This window comes from Lacerta agilis, chromosome 2, assembly GCF_009819535.1.
Source record: "Lacerta agilis isolate rLacAgi1 chromosome 2, rLacAgi1.pri, whole genome shotgun sequence".
NCBI classification, from domain to species: domain Eukaryota; kingdom Metazoa; phylum Chordata; class Lepidosauria; order Squamata; family Lacertidae; genus Lacerta; species Lacerta agilis.
Window position 1 is genome coordinate 39,280,941 of NC_046313.1, and position 17,742 is coordinate 39,298,682.

Consider the following 17,742-nt stretch of genomic DNA (forward strand, 5'->3'; position numbering starts at 1 on the left):
CTCCTCTTCTTTTGATCTTGAGCTTGTGTTTTAACAGGCACCCTGCTGAAGGGTGGGAGAGTACCCTTGTTCCTAAGGGCATTGCTGCCGGTAGTGTCCAGGGCTGATTTTATATTGCCGTGTAATGCAGTTGCTTTTCTGTAATAGAGGTCCCATACTGTGGTGTTAAAGCTTGAAAGGGGGGGGGACCAAGGATGTGCGGATGACATAATTACTGTATTGGGATTTCAGCGTAGTTCTTTGTTGTGTTAGCCAAGCCACATGGTCCTGGTGGTCATATGCCCTTGTGGTTTCCTGGCAATGGATGGTCCAGATGCACAGACCTGGATTTAGCCGGGCCAGGGATGCGTACACGTCCTCCTTCCTTTAGTTGCTTCCCGTAGTGGCAGGTGTTTGAGCAAATTCAGCGAGCTCCTAGCTTAGTCTGGTGTTGCCTGTGTTGGAATCCAGGACAGGTGGATCTGCCTGCAGCTGGCACGCCCAGAACAGGTGAATCACTGGGAGGCTCGAAGCCCGGCCTGGATCCCTGGATGGGATGATAGGACAAGAAAATACTACCAGTCACCTGTAAGTCCTATTCAGAACGCAGGTGTCCCACCAAGGAGATTGGGCACTTAACCAAGCCTTTGGGGTGGGGGGGGTTGGAATAGTGGGGAAATCTAAGGAAAGCTGGATATGTTCCTCTGGGGGCTCAGGAGAGAGGAAGAAAAAGGAAGGTTGCTCTTGGCATCATGGTCTGAAACCTGTTGGACAGGTTGGGTGGGGAGGCCTGGGAGTGCCCAGTGCTGAAGGGAAAACACTCTCCTCCTTCTCTCCCCCCTCCCCCACTAAACACCTGCAGAGAGGCCTCTTAAAGGGGCGGTCACCATTTGGTTCCTTTGGGCCTGGCAATGCCAAATTGGAGGAGATGGACAATGGGTGGTTCTCAGGTTAGTTTTGCCTCTCTCTTTAATCCACCCTCCTCCTCAAATCTTGAAGAAGGTGGGGCTTGGATTAGGGCTGTCAGAGACACTTCGCATGAATGTGAAAACAGGCTCTCTTAGGAGATGGCAGGTGCAGCTACTAAGAAGAGCAATGGAAGGAAACTGAACGTTTCTAGAGCTGGGAATGGGGAAGCCAAGGCGGCAGGGGTGGTCTAGAATGGAAATGGGATCAGAATGGGCCCTGGTGAGAGAAATCAGGCGGCTGGGACACTGAAAATGTGCACGGCAATGAAATCCGTATCACTGTTTTTAATGCTGAGGTTAATAGTCACCACGGATTCCTGGTTTCATTTTTAAGAGAAATTAACACTAAAATGTAAGGGCCATTGGCAGAGGTTCTGTACTCGGTACAGCTTTCTTTCTGCCTGTACTGCTTGTTCATGTGTCCCTTTCCCCTCATATCTATTTCATAACTCAGAGGTTCTCAAACATTTTTTGCAGAGAATTTGAACATTGATGGGGGTCCCCTTTAACTTTTTCTTTTTTTGGAGGTGGGGAGGGAATTAGCAGACAGCACCAGCATAGTATTACAAAAATCAGAGGAGGTTCTTCTTCCTCTTCTTCTTCTTCTTCTTCTTCTTCTTCTTCTTCTTCTTCTTCTTCTATCACTCATAGCCAAGTAAGATTGTCTTCCATAAACACAGTTTTAACAATGAGTCCGTAAGTGACTGTGGAGGCCAATTCTGGATCCACACGTCCTTCCACAGTGGGGACATTGGCTTCCTAGTGCATTGCCTTTCTGTGGGCCACCAGAATGAATTTATGGTGCCCCTTTTTAATGTTAAAATAAGATCTCCTCACCCTTTGCTTTATACATGAATAAGAAGACTCATCAAAATAAACACGTGTCGGACACTGCAGGGTCTAGTGCAGCCTTTAGTGTGACATTAGAATCCCAGACCAGTTACACATATGGCAGAGCTCTTCTATGTCAGAAATCTTGCATCCTTTGGGCAGTTCTTTGCTCTTTGATCCTGTAGTGTATACTATAAATTCTTTATACTATACCATACAGTGCAGCGTATAGCTTGCCATAAGGTGACAGATTCCAGAGCAAATGGAAGCATCTAGGCAAGTTGCCCCTTGGTATATGATGTTGGAGCCCAAAGAAGGGTTATGACAGTTTGGCAGTACAGAGCAACTCCCATTAATGATCTCATTTGCAAGTACTGTAATGCTAATCCAAACCATGGCTTGGCAGGAGCAAGCAAACGGGCAGGTCCCCAGAGCAAAGATTGCAACTGCAGTACTCTTCCTTGGACCTGCTGCGTTACCTGGGGTCAAACCATTGGGTCAAAAACTGGTGTTGTGGTTTGTTTCACTCCATAAAAAGCACAAGCTGAACACAGTATTCATGTTTTACCACATGGGGATTACCTAGGGAGGCAGACCACAAGCTCAAGTTTCGAATGTAATGCTGAGCTAAACCATGGCTTACTTCTGGGTACTGCAGGAGCAGCAGGACTTGTGGAGTAGCGCTGTAGCACCAGTCTTTGCTTATGCACTCTAACCCATGGTTTGGCTTAGCACTGCAGGCAAATTGAGCCAATTATTTAGAAGCACTGACAGAGGATGAATGAGTCCCTTGCGCATCTTCTTGCTTGTGCCCCCTGTGTAACATGCAGGGAGGAAAATGGCTCCTCTCCACCATGGTGAGAAGTGTGAACTCTACATGCATGTGGACCTCACATGTCTTAATGCACACAAGGAAGATATGCATCTTCCCAAACATGAATGGACACTAAAAAGAGGGTGCACAAGTTGCTTCCTTTGTTATGTTCTATAAGAGAAGGTCACATTATTTTAACGATTTATAGGCTAACCTTCAACAGCAATATTCTCCTGACCATTAGGTCCAGTTGCGGATGACTCTGGGGTTGCAGCGCTCATCTCACTTTATCGGCTTCCAGGTCATGTGGCCAGCATGACTAAGCCGCTTCTGGTGAACCAGAGCAGTGCACGGAAACGCCGTTTACCTTCCCGCCAGAGCGGTACCTATTTATCTACTTGCACTTTGATGTACTTTCGAACTGCTAGGTTGGCAGGAGCAGGGACCGAGCAACGGGAGCTCATCCTGTCGTGGGGATTCGAACTGCCGACCTTCTGATTGACAAGCCCTAGGCTCTGTGGTTTAACCCACAGCACCAGCCGTGTTGCTCAGGGCAGCTTACAGATAAATAAAATGGAGTTGCCCCTAGTTTATTTGCTTGCTCCCAATTGCTTAAGTAGGACGTTTTTGAAAGCACCATGGTACTAATGAGTGGTAATGGGTTTTTAGTTCCCCAAAACAGGAATTTTGAGTTTGTGACTCCCCAACTCCACACCCATGCTGATGGAGCCCCAGCAGTGCCTCACAGCTGATGGGATAATTGCTATAGTGGCAGAACAGCAGTAGTAATCAATCAATCCCACTGTTGGAGCACTGTTCTCGATTCCAGTGCTATGAGTTTCTACAGCTGGCATTAGAATGGGGAGCAGGAGAAAGGGACACAGCAGTGCCCACCCTGCGCCCTTCAGCTATTTGATCTGTTTCTCCATTGGGGCTCGGACAGTTCCAACCCCCTCCAGTAAGGAGTTGGCACTACTTGCTACTGGTTTTCTTTTTTACTCTTTGTAATCCATTTTAGTTTTGTGGGGGCAAATTGCCATTAGGGATTATGATTTGGCTCTCTCTCTCTGTGTGTATATGTATGCTTGATTCTTGTTGACTGCTTTTTGAGGGTCAGAGCTGATTGTCAGCTCCTGGTCTCCCTCTACTTTCAAGATACAAGCATTTTCACTAGTCCGTGCTTTGAAGCTTTCTGTGGCAGTAATTGCAAAGGCACTAGAAACTGTTGCTGACCTTGTGCAAGTTGTTGGTTTTCTTCCAGTGAGTGGGGTGGGAAAAGTGGTGGGGTTTATATTATTATTTTGCCTGGATGGATGTGTGAAGGGTTCAGCCTGCAGTGCCCCCAAGCAGCCCTCGGTCTTTCAATTTTGGCACAGGGCTGCAGTCCTGCTACTGCCGCCTGTGCAGCCCTGGGGTAAGGGCTGAGTCAGAGAGTGTTGAGCGACATGTGCAGACACAGTTGGTGAATCACAGCCCCAGGGAGAGCTATAAAAAACCAGCTCTACTCCCCGGATGTGAGCAGGTAGGGACATGGTGCCAAGGCTTGGTTCCGTGTGCTGAAAGAAGAGGCTTTCTTTTTTTGGGGCACCTAGCCACCCTCAACTGGTAAGTGAGATTGCCCTTGTACTGGCCTGGGGCAAGAGGGAGTGTTCAGTAAATAAACAAGGCCCTGCTTGTTGGCGCAGAGCATAGTTTTGCTGTAGACCTGTTTGTTTCCCTCTGTGCCTTAGTAGGGTGCAAAGACTCTCAAACTGCCCAACTTTTTCACTTTCAAAACCAGGACACGTGTCTTCCGGGACATGGTCCTGTGTGAGTCATGTGACCTGCACCTCGCCCTGAAGAAAGCGCTTTTTCAGGGCGAGAGCGCAGTGCGAGAGCAAGTCACCCAAAATGGCCGCTGCAATCTCACATGGAAAAACAGAATGTCTGGGTTTTTTCCAGGTTACTTGGCAGGTATGGACTCTGTGCATCAGCAACTATAACCCAGTGTCACAAAGGGCAAAACTAAACAATAAATTAAATGCTTTTGTGCATTTAATGTGTCCTTTGAAAAAACAATGTGGGGATTGGTGGGAATATTGTGTGTGTTCTTGACCACTTTTGCTGTGGTCCCAGTGAAAATTGCCTTCCTATTAAACCTGCTATTTGTCCTGGACCGCAAGCTGTAATTGGTGCCAGTGGCACCTTCCTTCCTAAGGGAAATAGCAACTTCAAGAAGCAATTTTCACTGGGACAGAAGTTCAAGGGGAAAGGGTTAAATCTTCTGCTGCTGTTTTATTTTTAAAGTTAAGTAAACACAAAGCACACTCATATTTTAATGTATTGCCTACTTTGGCCCAAATACACACTTGGCCAAATAGATTCGTGTTTGCTCATTCTGAGATTTATATAACTGACACACACCTGGTTTGTCTGCCTCTACTCTGGGTCACTCATCTCTTTTACTATGAGTGTGGTTTTCCCCTTTCGTAGCAACAGAATTATGGCCAAAGCTTTTGCCACAAGGTAAGGCCATTCACCTTCCAGCACACCTAGGGAGCAGATGTCTTGCAGCAATGTGCCTATAGAGCAAATATTTATTTATTTCTAAAATTTATACCCCTCCCTTCAGTGGCCAGTTGGCATTCCTGCCTTACAAAATAACTTTGCAAAGCAAATAGCTATGGATGGCTTGAACAAATGAATCAAACCACATTTCAAGAGGAAGTCATATCTTCCTCCCTTCCAATCTGGCTTGTGGATGTGCTTCCCTGGCTTTAAATACAGTGATCAGTTGGGGGCAGAGGTTTCCACCCTTTTTAAGTCCACGGCTCCCTTGACCAACTACATTCTTTTTGCAGCACCCCTGTGGGGCTCAGCAGTCCAGTTATGTCACCCCTTGCCTGCAGATCTGGCTGCCTCTCACCCTTTTTCGAACACCCTCCCTTGTGGAGTGTTCCCTCAGCCTCCTCTCCTCTCCCCGGGCAGCTGCTGCCCCTGGTCTCTGAGTTGCCCCCCCCCCCAAGAGAGATGCCTCCTCAAACTGCCCCACAGGGGCTTGGGAAGCAACCCCTGGCTAGCCCCAGAGGCACCATACAAGCCTGGGGAGCTTTTAGCAAGGACTGCTGCAACAAACAGTTGTGCAAGCCTTTGGGAGGCAGAGACGCAAGACGGCATCAAAGGAGGGAGGGAAGGAAAGATGGACAGAGGCCAGTGTTGCCTGCGGCACCCTTGACTATTGTTCAAGGCACCCCAGGGTGCCATGGCACACTTGTTGAAAACCACTGAGTTGGGGGATTATTCTTGGAACACTCAGTCTTCCCAAGGGCAATTTTTCCTCTCTCCAAAAGCTGCAAAGATCTATGCCAACTATCTTTGGTCTTACATCTTCCACAGTAGTAAACAGCATAACCTACAATCTAGAGACACCTTACCTTCTTTTGAAGACTACATTATTAGAAGCTGGAAAGGGGGAGTATACAGGCCTGCTACAAGCCAGTAAATTGGTTCTGTCACCTCCTAACCCATCAGCATATGGGTGCATCTCTGTTCAGTCAGCCTGCACATTGATGGGATAGGTTGTTTGCAAGAGAAGGTCACACTTTAGTTCATTTGGGCTGGAGGCTCATAGGACACTTAGGATGGCCTGCTTTGAGGGGCCAGGATCAACTATGGTTGATTGTCTGAGCTCAATTGAATATTGAAGGGAGGGTGGTAAACCTTACTTCGGACCATGACATTGGTATCCGACTGGGTAAGTAGATACTGTTAAAGCTTAGTGATGCTGAGTGGAGCAGCTGAACTTGCTTGGAAAACAGGCCCACAGTGGTTTTGGTTGCATGTTTTGGTTGCTATTAAATCTAAACTACTGCTGCTAGCTAACTGATTTCACACAACAAATGCATACAAATCGGACAATACCATCCCAGTGCCCCCCAATTTCTTTACAGTTTACACACAGTTGTTTTGCAGCCTTAAGTGTTGCTGGCAGCCCTTCTCTCAGATGCTAGTCCTTCCATACCATCTTCTGGGACTCCAGTGGGTGGACAGTGTCCACTTTCCTCTTTGGACCTGCTGGGCCTTCCCCCTCTCATCTCCCTGCCTGCCCTCCTTGTTTGATTTCCCTCCACTGAAGCAGAGCCCCCCTCCTCCATTTTCAGGCTGGATCTTCCCAATTTTCAGACAGAGCCCCTTGCAGGTTTCAGACAGATCTTTCCACAGCTTGCAGTTTTCAATTATCCCATTTTCCCTCATGAGTTCCTGAGTTCCCATGGCAACTGGAACTAGTCAGCAGCCAGCCTTTCACCCTGGGTTAACTTTTAGGTGGCGACCACTCACACAAGATTCACCACTACATATGCTGTAGATTTGTGCTGCAGAGAAACAGCTTTGGTCAGTTGACATATCCCGCAGTATATGGCTGTTTCTCTTTTCTTATTCTTTTTTGCCCAGTGGTGGTGGGGGGTCCCATGTAGTTTGCTCAAACATTCCTTTTCCTTGTCCAATTCCTCTTTGGGCTGTAAGGCCCTGACTGTTGTCTCAGCCAGTGCCCAGGACTTGCTGTTCAGGCTGGGCAGAAAAGCAAACAGCTTTCTGTGTTGTCATGGCAATGGCAGGCTGGAGGGCTCAGGGAGGCTGCATTTACAGGGAAGGCTTGTGGAGCTTGGATTGGGAACCCTCTTTGAAAGACTCCAGGACAGCCAGGAATTAGGAAAATGCCACTATCTTGTCCCTCTTGGGGTGGGCAGAGAGCATTTGAATGGGTGGACAGAACTGTTTGTGGCAAGCTGCTGGATCCTGCAAATGAGAATGCGATGTGAAAGCCCAGGGAAGTTGAGGGATGAGTTCCTCACCGCAATGTATGGGTGTCAATTCATTATAGTTTGTATTGTCCTTCCCTCAGTCCTCAGTGGCCACTTGTCCTTGTTTCCTTAGCATGTTCACTTTGTGTGGGCCAATGCAAATTTCTCCCCATCTGTCCATCATGATATAGGGAGTTGACAGAGATTAAGCTGGAGCAAATGGCAACTGCGCCCCAATGCGGATGGGGATAACCTAATTTCTCTTGTCTATGCACTGGTAACCTATAGGTTAGATTACTCCAATGTGTTATACATTGGGCTGTCTCTGAAGACAGTTCAGAAACTTCAGCTGGTGCAGAATTCAGCTTATTACACTGATCCTGACCCAATTGCACTGGCTGCCAATTAGGTTTGGGCCCAATTCAAAGTGCTGGTTTTGACCTATAAAGCCTTAAATGGCTCAGGCCTGCCATATCTCAAAGACTGCCTGTGGTCATGATTTGAAACTCTTTTAAGTGTGCCTCCTTCATGAGAGGTCCAGAGGGTGGCAACATGAGAAAAATGCTCTCTCCAGGGAGGCTCGCCTGCTGTCTTCGTTACATATTTTTAGGCGCCAGGCAAAAACTTTTCATTATAACCAGGCCTTTGGCTGATTAACGTTCTATGGCCTTTAAAATGTGTTTGTGGGAGAGGAGTGGTATTAGGTTTTGTTTTATTAAGTATTTTGTGTTTTTATTTTGTATTTTTATGTTGTGAATCACCCTTTGATCTTTGGATGAAGTGCAGAGTACAAATTTAATACATAAAATAGAATAAATAAACTTCAGGCCACGAAAGGGGTGTCCCCAAGCTTTTCTACCTGTCAAGATTGCCCAGCTTCCAAGACAAGGGAACCAGAAATTTTGTTATGCCTAAGCTAATACAAAAATTCCACTAGAGCTGTCCAACCAGACCTGCAAAAATTAAAGACTATCACAACACCTCACTGCATATCCCTGAAGAGAAAGACAGACAACAGCTAAGGGTTCACTCTCTGCCATCTGAGTCTTGAGCAGAAACATTGTGCAGTAGCAGTTGACCAAGAAGGCCACATCACTGGGCTTAGGTTTCCAGGCATTCCAGAATAAAGATCACTAGAAAATTGAGTGAGGTAGTTTCTGTACAATCCATATAAATAATATATAAGAGAGAACCTGTAAAAAGTAAAGATAAAAGAATACTGTAGACATGGGAAAAATACAAGTTGGCATAAAACAACAAAACTAGCTAACCTAGTCTAATATAAACCCACTTGACCTCACACCACAGGAACAAACATCACAAACAGGTGCTCAGGCATCAGGAAAAGGTGTGAGGCATGGACTAAAGGAATAACCCAAACATCTAGCAAATAACATAGCAACCAGACCAGAAGTTCCCAGCCAATTAGAAGCTTAGCTGGCCAGAACCTTCCAGTACTTGAATATGTGCGTTCCCACAGAGGCATAGTTGCTGTTAATTAAGCAGGCTGCCATATTGGCCTTGAGCTATCAGCATCAGTTAGATAACACAATTTCATCCTCCTTAATGAGAGCTACATTTCTCACCAGAAACAAGATTGTCCAGTTACCCAGGGAGGGGGGCAGGTGGCTGCAGAAAGTAAACTTTGGTCAATGCCTAAGCAAAATAAAAGCTTTTCTGGACGCCACCCAGTTTTCTTCTAGGCATTGCTGGACAGGTGTGGATTCTTGGACCTTGTTGATCATTAATTCTACATAGTTTGCCTGGGCTTCCTGAGTTGGACTAAAATATTTTTGTCTGGTACTAGAAGAGGAATCTGGGTGTTAAGGAATCTCGTGGGAGTAATATTTGGATAAGGTCATGAACTACCAGGGACTTTGCCGAATTTAAGGTCTCATTCTTCTAACTACTTGAAACTCCAGTTTTCTGAGTTAGAATACATTATTTATCCTTTTCACTCAGGCATCTTTAATATACCATTAAATGTGAGATTATTAAGATTCTGCTGGAGTTGCTCGATTGGGTATTTGCATACAAGTTTTGGACTGCTCCTTCAGCTTTTGATTTAGCCTTCTGTTCTGCTTCTGGACAATACTATATATTACAAAAGAGGGTGTCCAAACCATCAGGTGATAAGTTAGGAACCACAACCATCTGGACCGTAGCCATGCCCCGAGGTTGTATGAATTACTCTCAACATAACGGCTCTGCTTGAGAGTACAAAACTGACTTGAATGCCATCTGAATAAACATTGTCCCGTCCTTATTTCCCTCGATGTTTTGCAGTGAGATCTGCTGACAAAATCTTACATAGGGAGGGGGAAAGACTTTTCTTAGATCTGCCCGGAATTTACTGGTAAGAGGAAATGGTTGGTTGGAACCTGACAGAAGGCCAATGTTTAAGATAGCTATTTTCAGCTTGGCAAAGGGTAAGTGTGGGCAGTTAGCAGAATTTGCAGATGACACACACTGATGGAGTAGTTTAGTGTGAGCAACAGGAAGTTGTCTTCAGTGAATTGTTGCTCAATAGAGGAAAAAGACACGCTCATGCTAAGCTACTGTGCAGGTTCCTGTGTTGTTTCGTTGTGGCTCCCAATTCATGGGTGAAATGGCAGAAAGGGGTATGGCAAAAGGCGAGTCTAACTGCTTGTTGAATTAGTCCCACATTAGTCCATTGGGCACCAGAATACCACTTGTGTACATTAGGGATAGCATGAGTGGCAGATGTCATCTAGTAAACTCTGTCTGTCTGTCTCTGCTAGATGCCAGCCTGGACTGATTGGAGAGCACTGCCAGTTTCAAGACCCTTGCCATCAGTCACCTTGCGCTAATGGGGGATCATGTGAGAGCACTCTGCGTGATGGCACTGTGCACTACCAGTGCACCTGTCCCAAGGGCTTTCGAGGTAAGAATATGCAATGTGGTGAGATGCAGCGTGTGTCTTTCTGTAGAAGCTCCGCAGCTTTTCATATTCCTGATAAAGATTGCTTTGCTGGGAGATGGGAATGCACATTCTCCAGGGGAGGATGGGTCCAGATTGTAGGTGAGAAAATTGTCCTTCTGGGGAAGAAGTAACCTTCTAGGTCACTTGGTGCATCATCTTCCATTTAGGTCAAGACTGCTCTCTGTTTGATGCCTGCGCCAGCAAGCCATGTGTCAATGGTGGCCGCTGCACCAACTGGAATGGCCGCTACAACTGTACATGCCCATCAGGCTACCAGGGCCGCAACTGCCGGAGTGATGTGGATGAATGTCGGGTGCCTGGCCTATGCCAGCATGGGGGTACCTGTATCAACACACCTGGCTCCTTCCACTGCCAGTGTCAAGCTGGCTACACAGGGCAGCAATGTGAGAGCATCTCCACACCTTGCGCTCCCTCTCAGTGTCTCAACGGCGGCACTTGCCGTCAGACAGGGGAACTCAGCTATGAGTGTGCTTGCTTACCTGGTGAGTGAACAATTAGCAAAGTGTACCTTTGCCTGTACCTACTGTAAGGGAGTGGGATGGAGTACTAAGTGGGTAGATTTTAGGGTGGGACGATCCCTCAGGGCAGCTGGGTATAGAGTTACACTTGGGACTCACGCTTGACCCCTTTCTCTGGCTACTACACCGTGGCGTGCTTCACTATTCTCCTGTCAGGAAGCTCATGGGAAGCTGTTGAGAGGTTTGGTGGAGCAGGAAGGAAGCAATCTAGGCAGTGGGAGGAGGCGGGGGGGACTTGGCGGCCAGCACATGTGGCTTTGACTGCAGGAGCCAGAGTGTAGTGGAAGGCTCAGCTTATTCTTCTTCCTTGTTCTAGTCAGAGATTTGGAACAAGAGTAGAGCTTAGAATAGAGGAGGGGTGCTGCATTGCTCAGGGGCTCAGTGTCATACTGTGGTGTTTATCAAGCCTTGTCAAGCTTGAAACTGTCCCCCTGTGGCCAATGGAATTGACACCCAGGAAAGTGTGCAAAAGATTACAACCCATAGTTGCACATTAGGGATGGAATGGTGGGTTTTTGGGAGGATTTTTCTTTCTCTACTAGCAACAGTCTTTCCACAGTTACTGGCCAGGCTAAAATCTCCCTTTCTCCCCTTCCAGGCTTCAAGGGACACAACTGTGAGATTAACATAGATGATTGCCCAGGCCACATGTGCATGAATGGAGGCACTTGTGTGGATGGCGTCAACACTTACAACTGCCAGTGTCCCCCAGAGTGGACAGGTACTGCATTATTATTGGTCCAGGGGCCAGAATGTGATTGGAACAGACTAGGATTTTAAGGGCCTTAATGGGAAATGTAGGGAGCTATCTAGGATTTGGGCAGAGATGGGAAATGTTCTTTTCTTCTCTATACAACGTTAACTTAATATTAGCCTGTTAAGGCCAGGAAGGCCAACTGTTTTAGAGAATGAGTTGAGAAATATTACCTTATTCTAGTTTGGGAAAACACTGGCTTTAATCTGGCTCAATGCATGGTGGGCAAAGGAAAGGGCAACTCAGGGCTGCGAGTGCGGTGGTATTGGGGTGCATGGGGGAAGGAGAGGTGGTGCTGCAGCTGTTAGGCCATCCCTGATCTTTTAGTGAACTAAGCCCCACCTTCTTTGCACTGTAGGCCAGCACTGCAATGAGGATGTGGATGAATGCCAGCTGCAACCCAATGCCTGCCACAATGGAGGCACTTGCTTCAATACCAATGGGGGGCATTCATGCGTCTGTGTCAATGGCTGGACAGGGGAGAGCTGCAGTGAGAACATTGATGACTGTCAGACAGCGGTCTGCTTCCATGGTGCTACCTGCCATGACCGTGTGGCTTCCTTCTACTGCGCATGTCCTATGGGCAAGACAGGTAACTGGCTCCTACCTTGCATAATGTGTCCACGTCATATGTTTTTACTCTGGCTAACTGGTTTGGGCAGAATTTTTGAAGGGTTTGGACAGCGTAAAAAGAATAGAGTGGATTAAAGGGACATTGGATAACACGGATAGGGTGTCAATCAGAAATGGAAGGACATTGCTGAATGTGAACAACGTATGGAAATCGATACCCCTTGTCCATAAATTCCATCCAATTCCCTACACTCCTCCTGTTTTGCTGCCAAGTGATTGCCTTTCATGGCCCTGTCTCTTCCAGGCCTTCTTTGTCACTTGGACGATGCCTGTGTCAGTAACCCTTGCCATGAGGATGCCATTTGCGACACCAACCCAATGAATGGCCGTGCCATCTGCACATGCCCACCTGGATTTACCGGAGGGGCCTGCGACCAGGATGTGGATGAGTGCTCCATTGGTAAGACAGCTGCACCCTTCTTTTGCGATTCCAAAAGGCGAAGGAAGGAGGACTGCCTCTCTAGCATGTGAGAGGGGTCACTGAGATGGACTTTTGCCAGCTCTTTGGGTTGGGATATTGACAAGTAAAACACTTGAGAGAAGGATCGGCTTCTGCTGGCATGCCCTTATCGTTCCTTGTCTGGGTTTATCCCTTAAGTCAGGGGTGCACAACCTGCGGCCCTCCCATCATCCCTAATCACTGGCTATGTTGGCTGGGGCTGATGGGAGTTGTAGTCCAATAACATTTGGAGGTTCGCAGGTTGTGCACTCCTGCCTCAAGTGAAGGCAGAGAAGAAGTAATTTTGAACCAGCCATGTTCACATCATGTGCATTTGCCTTCTCCAGGAGCCAATCCATGTGAGCATTTTGGAAAGTGTGTGAACACGCAAGGCTCCTTCCGGTGTGAGTGTGGACGTGGCTACACAGGTCCCCGCTGTGAGACAGATATCAACGAGTGCCTCTCCATGCCTTGCCAGAATGATGCTACCTGCCTTGATCGCATTGGCGAGTTTACCTGCATCTGCATGTCAGGTGAGTTTCCTGGCTCTGGGGAGCAGAGTGCCCATCCTATCCAGGACTGCATCTTGGATAGCATGAGATGTGGGGAGAGAGCAGGTAGGCAACTGGACATGCAAGAATTGAGGTAAAAATCCCTGCTAAGTATGGGCTCCCTGAGTGGGCTTAGATAAGTAACTTCCTTATCTCAATTTGCTTTTAAAAGTGAAAATGTCAGTGACCTGTTTCAGAGCCGTTGTGAAGCTCTGTGTAAAGTGAAGATCATTCAAAAAAAAAAGTTATGTAAATGATTGTAGAGCAACCTCTGCTCTTGGGCTCCCTGAAGCTTCCTGTCCCAAGTATCTTTTGTCTGCCAGGTGTTAGCATACCTGACTGATCTACAGTGAGGCTCTATGGAGTGACTTTCTTTTTGCTCTTCACATGTTCTAGACACTTGAGACAGGAGGGGTCTCTCAGACTATGACACTTCCATGTCTCGTTGGCTATGCCTGTTCTTTTTTGAGTATATCAGCAGGAAGATTCTTTCACACTGCCTGCTCCTCTTAGGCTTGGATTCTTCATTGTGTGGGTGGTATTCTCCAAACTAAGAGATTCGGGGGGGGGGGGGGAGAGAATACAATAGTTACCGTGTTTCTCATAAAATAAGACACCGTCTTATATTTTTTTTCCCTCAAAAAACCCCACTATGGCTTATTTTCAGGGGATGTCTTATTTTTATTACCGCAGATTTATAAAGGGACCAAGTGAGAGCCATGAGAAGTACTAAATGTGGGTGCAGGCTGCCAAGACTGCACAGCTTATGTACGTTCTCTGCAAAACTATTTTTTTTCTTTAACACAAAGGAAATTCAAATACAATGGCAAGTATTTTTTTTTGGGGGGGGGGAGGAGTAATTTAGTCCCAATCCCAATACCAGTAGTTTAACATACAAGAATAGGGTCCCTCTGGAGCCTGGTGAACAACCTAGCAAGTCCCCAGTCCAAAGTGTTGTGTCAAAGTGGTGAAAGAATATAAAATACAGAAAATAAAAACCGTTTAGCCATGGGAGGGGGGGAGGGGAGATACCCACTTCACTGACTCAGGGCTCCGCGTGGCGCTGCTGGGCGTCCCTCTCCGTGCTGCAGCAGCAGCTGGTTCTGGGCGCCGAGCCGGCAGGCCTCCTTGGCCAGACCAGGCAGAGGCGAGGCCACTGGCTCGGGGAGCTCCGCGCAGCGCTGCCGGGCGTTCCGCTCGGCGCTGCAGCAGCGGCCGGTTCCGGGCGCCAAGCCAGCAGGCGGAGGCCGGGCCAGGCGGAGGCGAGGCGGCTGGCTCAGGGCGCTCTGCATCGCGCTGCTGGGCGTCCCTCTCCGTGCTGCAGCAGCAGCCGGTTTCGGGCACTGAGCCGCCAGGCCTCCTCAGCCGGGCCAGGCGGAGGCGAGGCCACTGGCTCGGGGAGCTCCGCGCAGCGCTGCCAGGCGTTCCGCTCGGCGCTGCAGCAGCTGCCGGTTCCGGGCACCAAGCCAGCAGGCGGAAACCGGGCTAGGCGGAGGCAAGGCGGCTGGCTCGGGGCGCTCTGTGCATTGCTGCCGGGCGTTCCGCTCGGCGCTGCAGCAGCTGCCGGTTCCGGGCGCCAAGCCAGCAGGCGGAAGCCGGGCTAGGTGGAGGCAAGGCGGCTGGCTCAGGGCGCTCCGCGCAGCGCTGCCGGCCGTTCCGCTCGGCGCTGCAGCAGCTGCCGGTTCCGGGCGCCAAGCCAGCAGGCGGAAGCCGGGCTAGGCGGAGGCAAGGCGGCTGGCTCGGGGCGCTCCGCGCAGCGCTGCTGGGCGTCCCTCTCCGTGCTGCAGCAGCAGCCGGTTCCGGATGCCGAGCTGGCAGGCCTCCTCCTCCTCTTGCCGCGGCTTAGCGCTCTCACTCCGTGCGGCGCTGTTGTAAAGAAGACGGGCAGCATCTGGAGGGCAGCTCCTCCAGCAGGAAGGAGGCTCGGAGGTGCGGGCAGCCTCACCTCTTCCTTGGCGCCCTCCAGAACTGCACCCAGCACTACGGCTTATTTTCGGGGTATGTCTTACATTTCGTAAATGCTTGAGAATCCTGCCATGGCTTATTTTATAGGCACGTCTTATTTTATGAGAAACACGGTAGATTGGTATGAGACTGTTGTGGGGATAGCCACAACGTATAGCAGTCTAACCTGCACCTTTCCCTGCTAGATTCCAGGCTTTGTATTCCCCGCAGTTACAAAGCAAGAAGAACATGTTTGGTTTGTACTTTCAGTAGAGCTGGCAAATACAGATTCAGGAGAAGGGCCCAGAAAGGTGCAGGGAGCAAGATATTATTGTGAATAGTGGAGGCTTCGTTCAGGTTCCCTAGAGGAGTATTCTGCTGTTTCATCTCCCCTGCCCCCAAATGGCATTGCAATTCTGTGGGCTTGGGATGAGGAACAAGCCGAGATCCTTAGAAGCGGTTTGGTGGCTGAAGAAAGCATATACATATGGAGGAATCCCTGGAAAGTGAGGGATGACTATACAGCTGTCCCTCCTCCCATTGTGGCAGAGCTATAGGACTGGGGTGCTGGGTAAATCGATACAATGTTCATACAGACAGTGGGAGTGCAGCATTGTGCTTGGAATATTAATGGTGGGGCCGGGCCGGCGGGTGATGTGAATTGACTGTGCTTTGTGTTTCCGTTACCCCATATAGGGAGGAACATTCTCCTTGCTTGCTCACTCATTGGTTAATGCTGGCTTTTTGTATAAAAAAAAAAAATCTGGGGGAGGGGTGGGTCCTGCTAGCTGGGAATGGCTTTGGTCTAGGGGCTAGAAAACTTGGTTTTAGTGTTGCACTACTACTGCACTTAACCCAGTATTGCTGCATTCTGGAGTCATTTCCCCCAGGATCAGGATGGAGCAAGAGGTTTGATGTATCGCCCAGATATTTGGCAAGCAGCTCCAAAAATTAGGAGCCCAGCACACAGTAGAGTGCCTCTCCTACAAAATCACCCTCCCAAAGCAGAAACAGGAAATCTTAAAAAGTTTTTGACTGGGACGTGGAGTGTTAGTTTGAATGCTCTTATACTGCTTGGTTGGAAAACAGTTCTGGAAAGCAAGGTTGTTTTTTTGTGTGTGTACCCCCAATTCTTGAAACCCAAATCAGCATTTGCACTAGTGCGTCATCTCTGAGTCTTCTTCCTATTTTGCCTTAGCTCATTACTCCTGCAGTCCTCACAGTTCTTGAAACTCAATTCCTCTCCCTACTGCTAGCCTCACATCTTCAATTCCGTTCATTGAGACCAAGTGTTGCACCAGACACACGTAACCAAACTGTTCCAAGCTCCCCCACATAGCCTCAGTTCTCCTCCTTTTTTATGGTGTCTCCAGAGCTACATCAGCCTCCCATTCCTCTTATGTCACTGGAACTTCCTCTCACAATTCCCAGCTTTGTTTATTTTATCTGTTGAGAGAAGCATATTCAATTCTCCCCCCACTGTTCTCTCCCTCTTTCTCTTCCATCCCCTCATTTCCTGCCAAGGAGCTTCTTACTTTCCCATTTCCTTTTTCTCAATCTGGATGGAATAAGCAAGGGGTGTGGGCGTATCTTTTATATCAAAGTTGCCTACCCTGTAGCTTTCTAGGTGTTGTTGTATTCTAACTCCCGTCAGCACCAGCCAGGATGGGCCATGGTCAGAGATGATGGGAGTTGCATTTCAGCAACATCTGGAAGACCAAAGGTTCTCCACCCTTCCTTTCTACACAGTATCAGAGGCAAGGAGATTCTCTGCCTCAAGGATACTTGGAAGAAGTGGGCTGTGTAGGGTTATTTAATCACCACCATTTTAGGTTTCTCTCTACTACCCCCAAGGATTTGGGAAACCTGGCTCTGGTGAGCTAGAACTACGAGATTAGAAGCTGCCTTCACTCTTGGGATTTCCCCCTTGCATAGAGATTTTTCTCCAAATTGGAAACAGGAGTTTGCCTGTATCTTCATCTATGAGGGGATGGTAAGAGAATGCAGCATTTTGTGGAAGGTGTCCCCCACTTACCTTGAGCAAGCCCTGCCCATTTAAGAGGTTCATATGGAGACAGATTTAAGTGCCTTCTTACGTGAGAAAATTCCTGTCTCCACTTTGGCAGGGAGAGTAGCTTAAGGGAGTAGAGATGGCGCCTCAGCCAGGAGCTGAGACTGATACTATAAGGCTGTTGCAGCTCAGACCCTCTATGAGTAGTCAAGGAAAGTGGGGGTGGGCCTTGATTATTTCCTCTGTGCTGCTTGCCAGCAAACTTATTCATCGGAGAAGCAGACTTCACTGTTTTTATTACAGTGGCGAAGGGCTGGGAATAGCAAAGCCTGGAGGGTTAGTCATGCAATTCTGTGCCTTTATAGCTGCAAGGATTCCTTGGAGCATGTTTACACAGACCAGCAGTTGGGCAAATTCAGGATGGTCATTCTATTGACCAGAGCCTGGTTAACCCCCTTACCTAGAGAATCAGGTTACCGTTGTGCTAACCTTATGCATGGCATGTCCAGTGCCTCACTTTTGCTCCTTTCTGTTATGGCTACCTTTCTCACCTC

General features: G+C 48.2%; 1 protein-coding gene across 4 annotated transcripts in view; it reads left to right on the forward strand.

Annotated features, from left to right (window-relative positions):
• The window catches only part of NOTCH3 (notch receptor 3), a 59,100-nt gene that overhangs the window by 16,408 nt on the left and 24,950 nt on the right, over positions 1–17,742 (forward strand). For all 4 annotated transcript variants that reach the window (XM_033139638.1, XM_033139639.1, XM_033139640.1 and 1 more), the window contains exons 3-8: positions 10,136–10,278; positions 10,485–10,820; positions 11,455–11,577; positions 11,969–12,202; positions 12,488–12,643; positions 13,030–13,215. In XM_033139638.1, the coding sequence (XP_032995529.1) occupies positions 10,136–10,278; positions 10,485–10,820; positions 11,455–11,577; positions 11,969–12,202; positions 12,488–12,643; positions 13,030–13,215 (1,178 nt within the window). The remainder of the gene's footprint in view (positions 1–10,135; positions 10,279–10,484; positions 10,821–11,454; positions 11,578–11,968; positions 12,203–12,487; positions 12,644–13,029; positions 13,216–17,742) is intronic.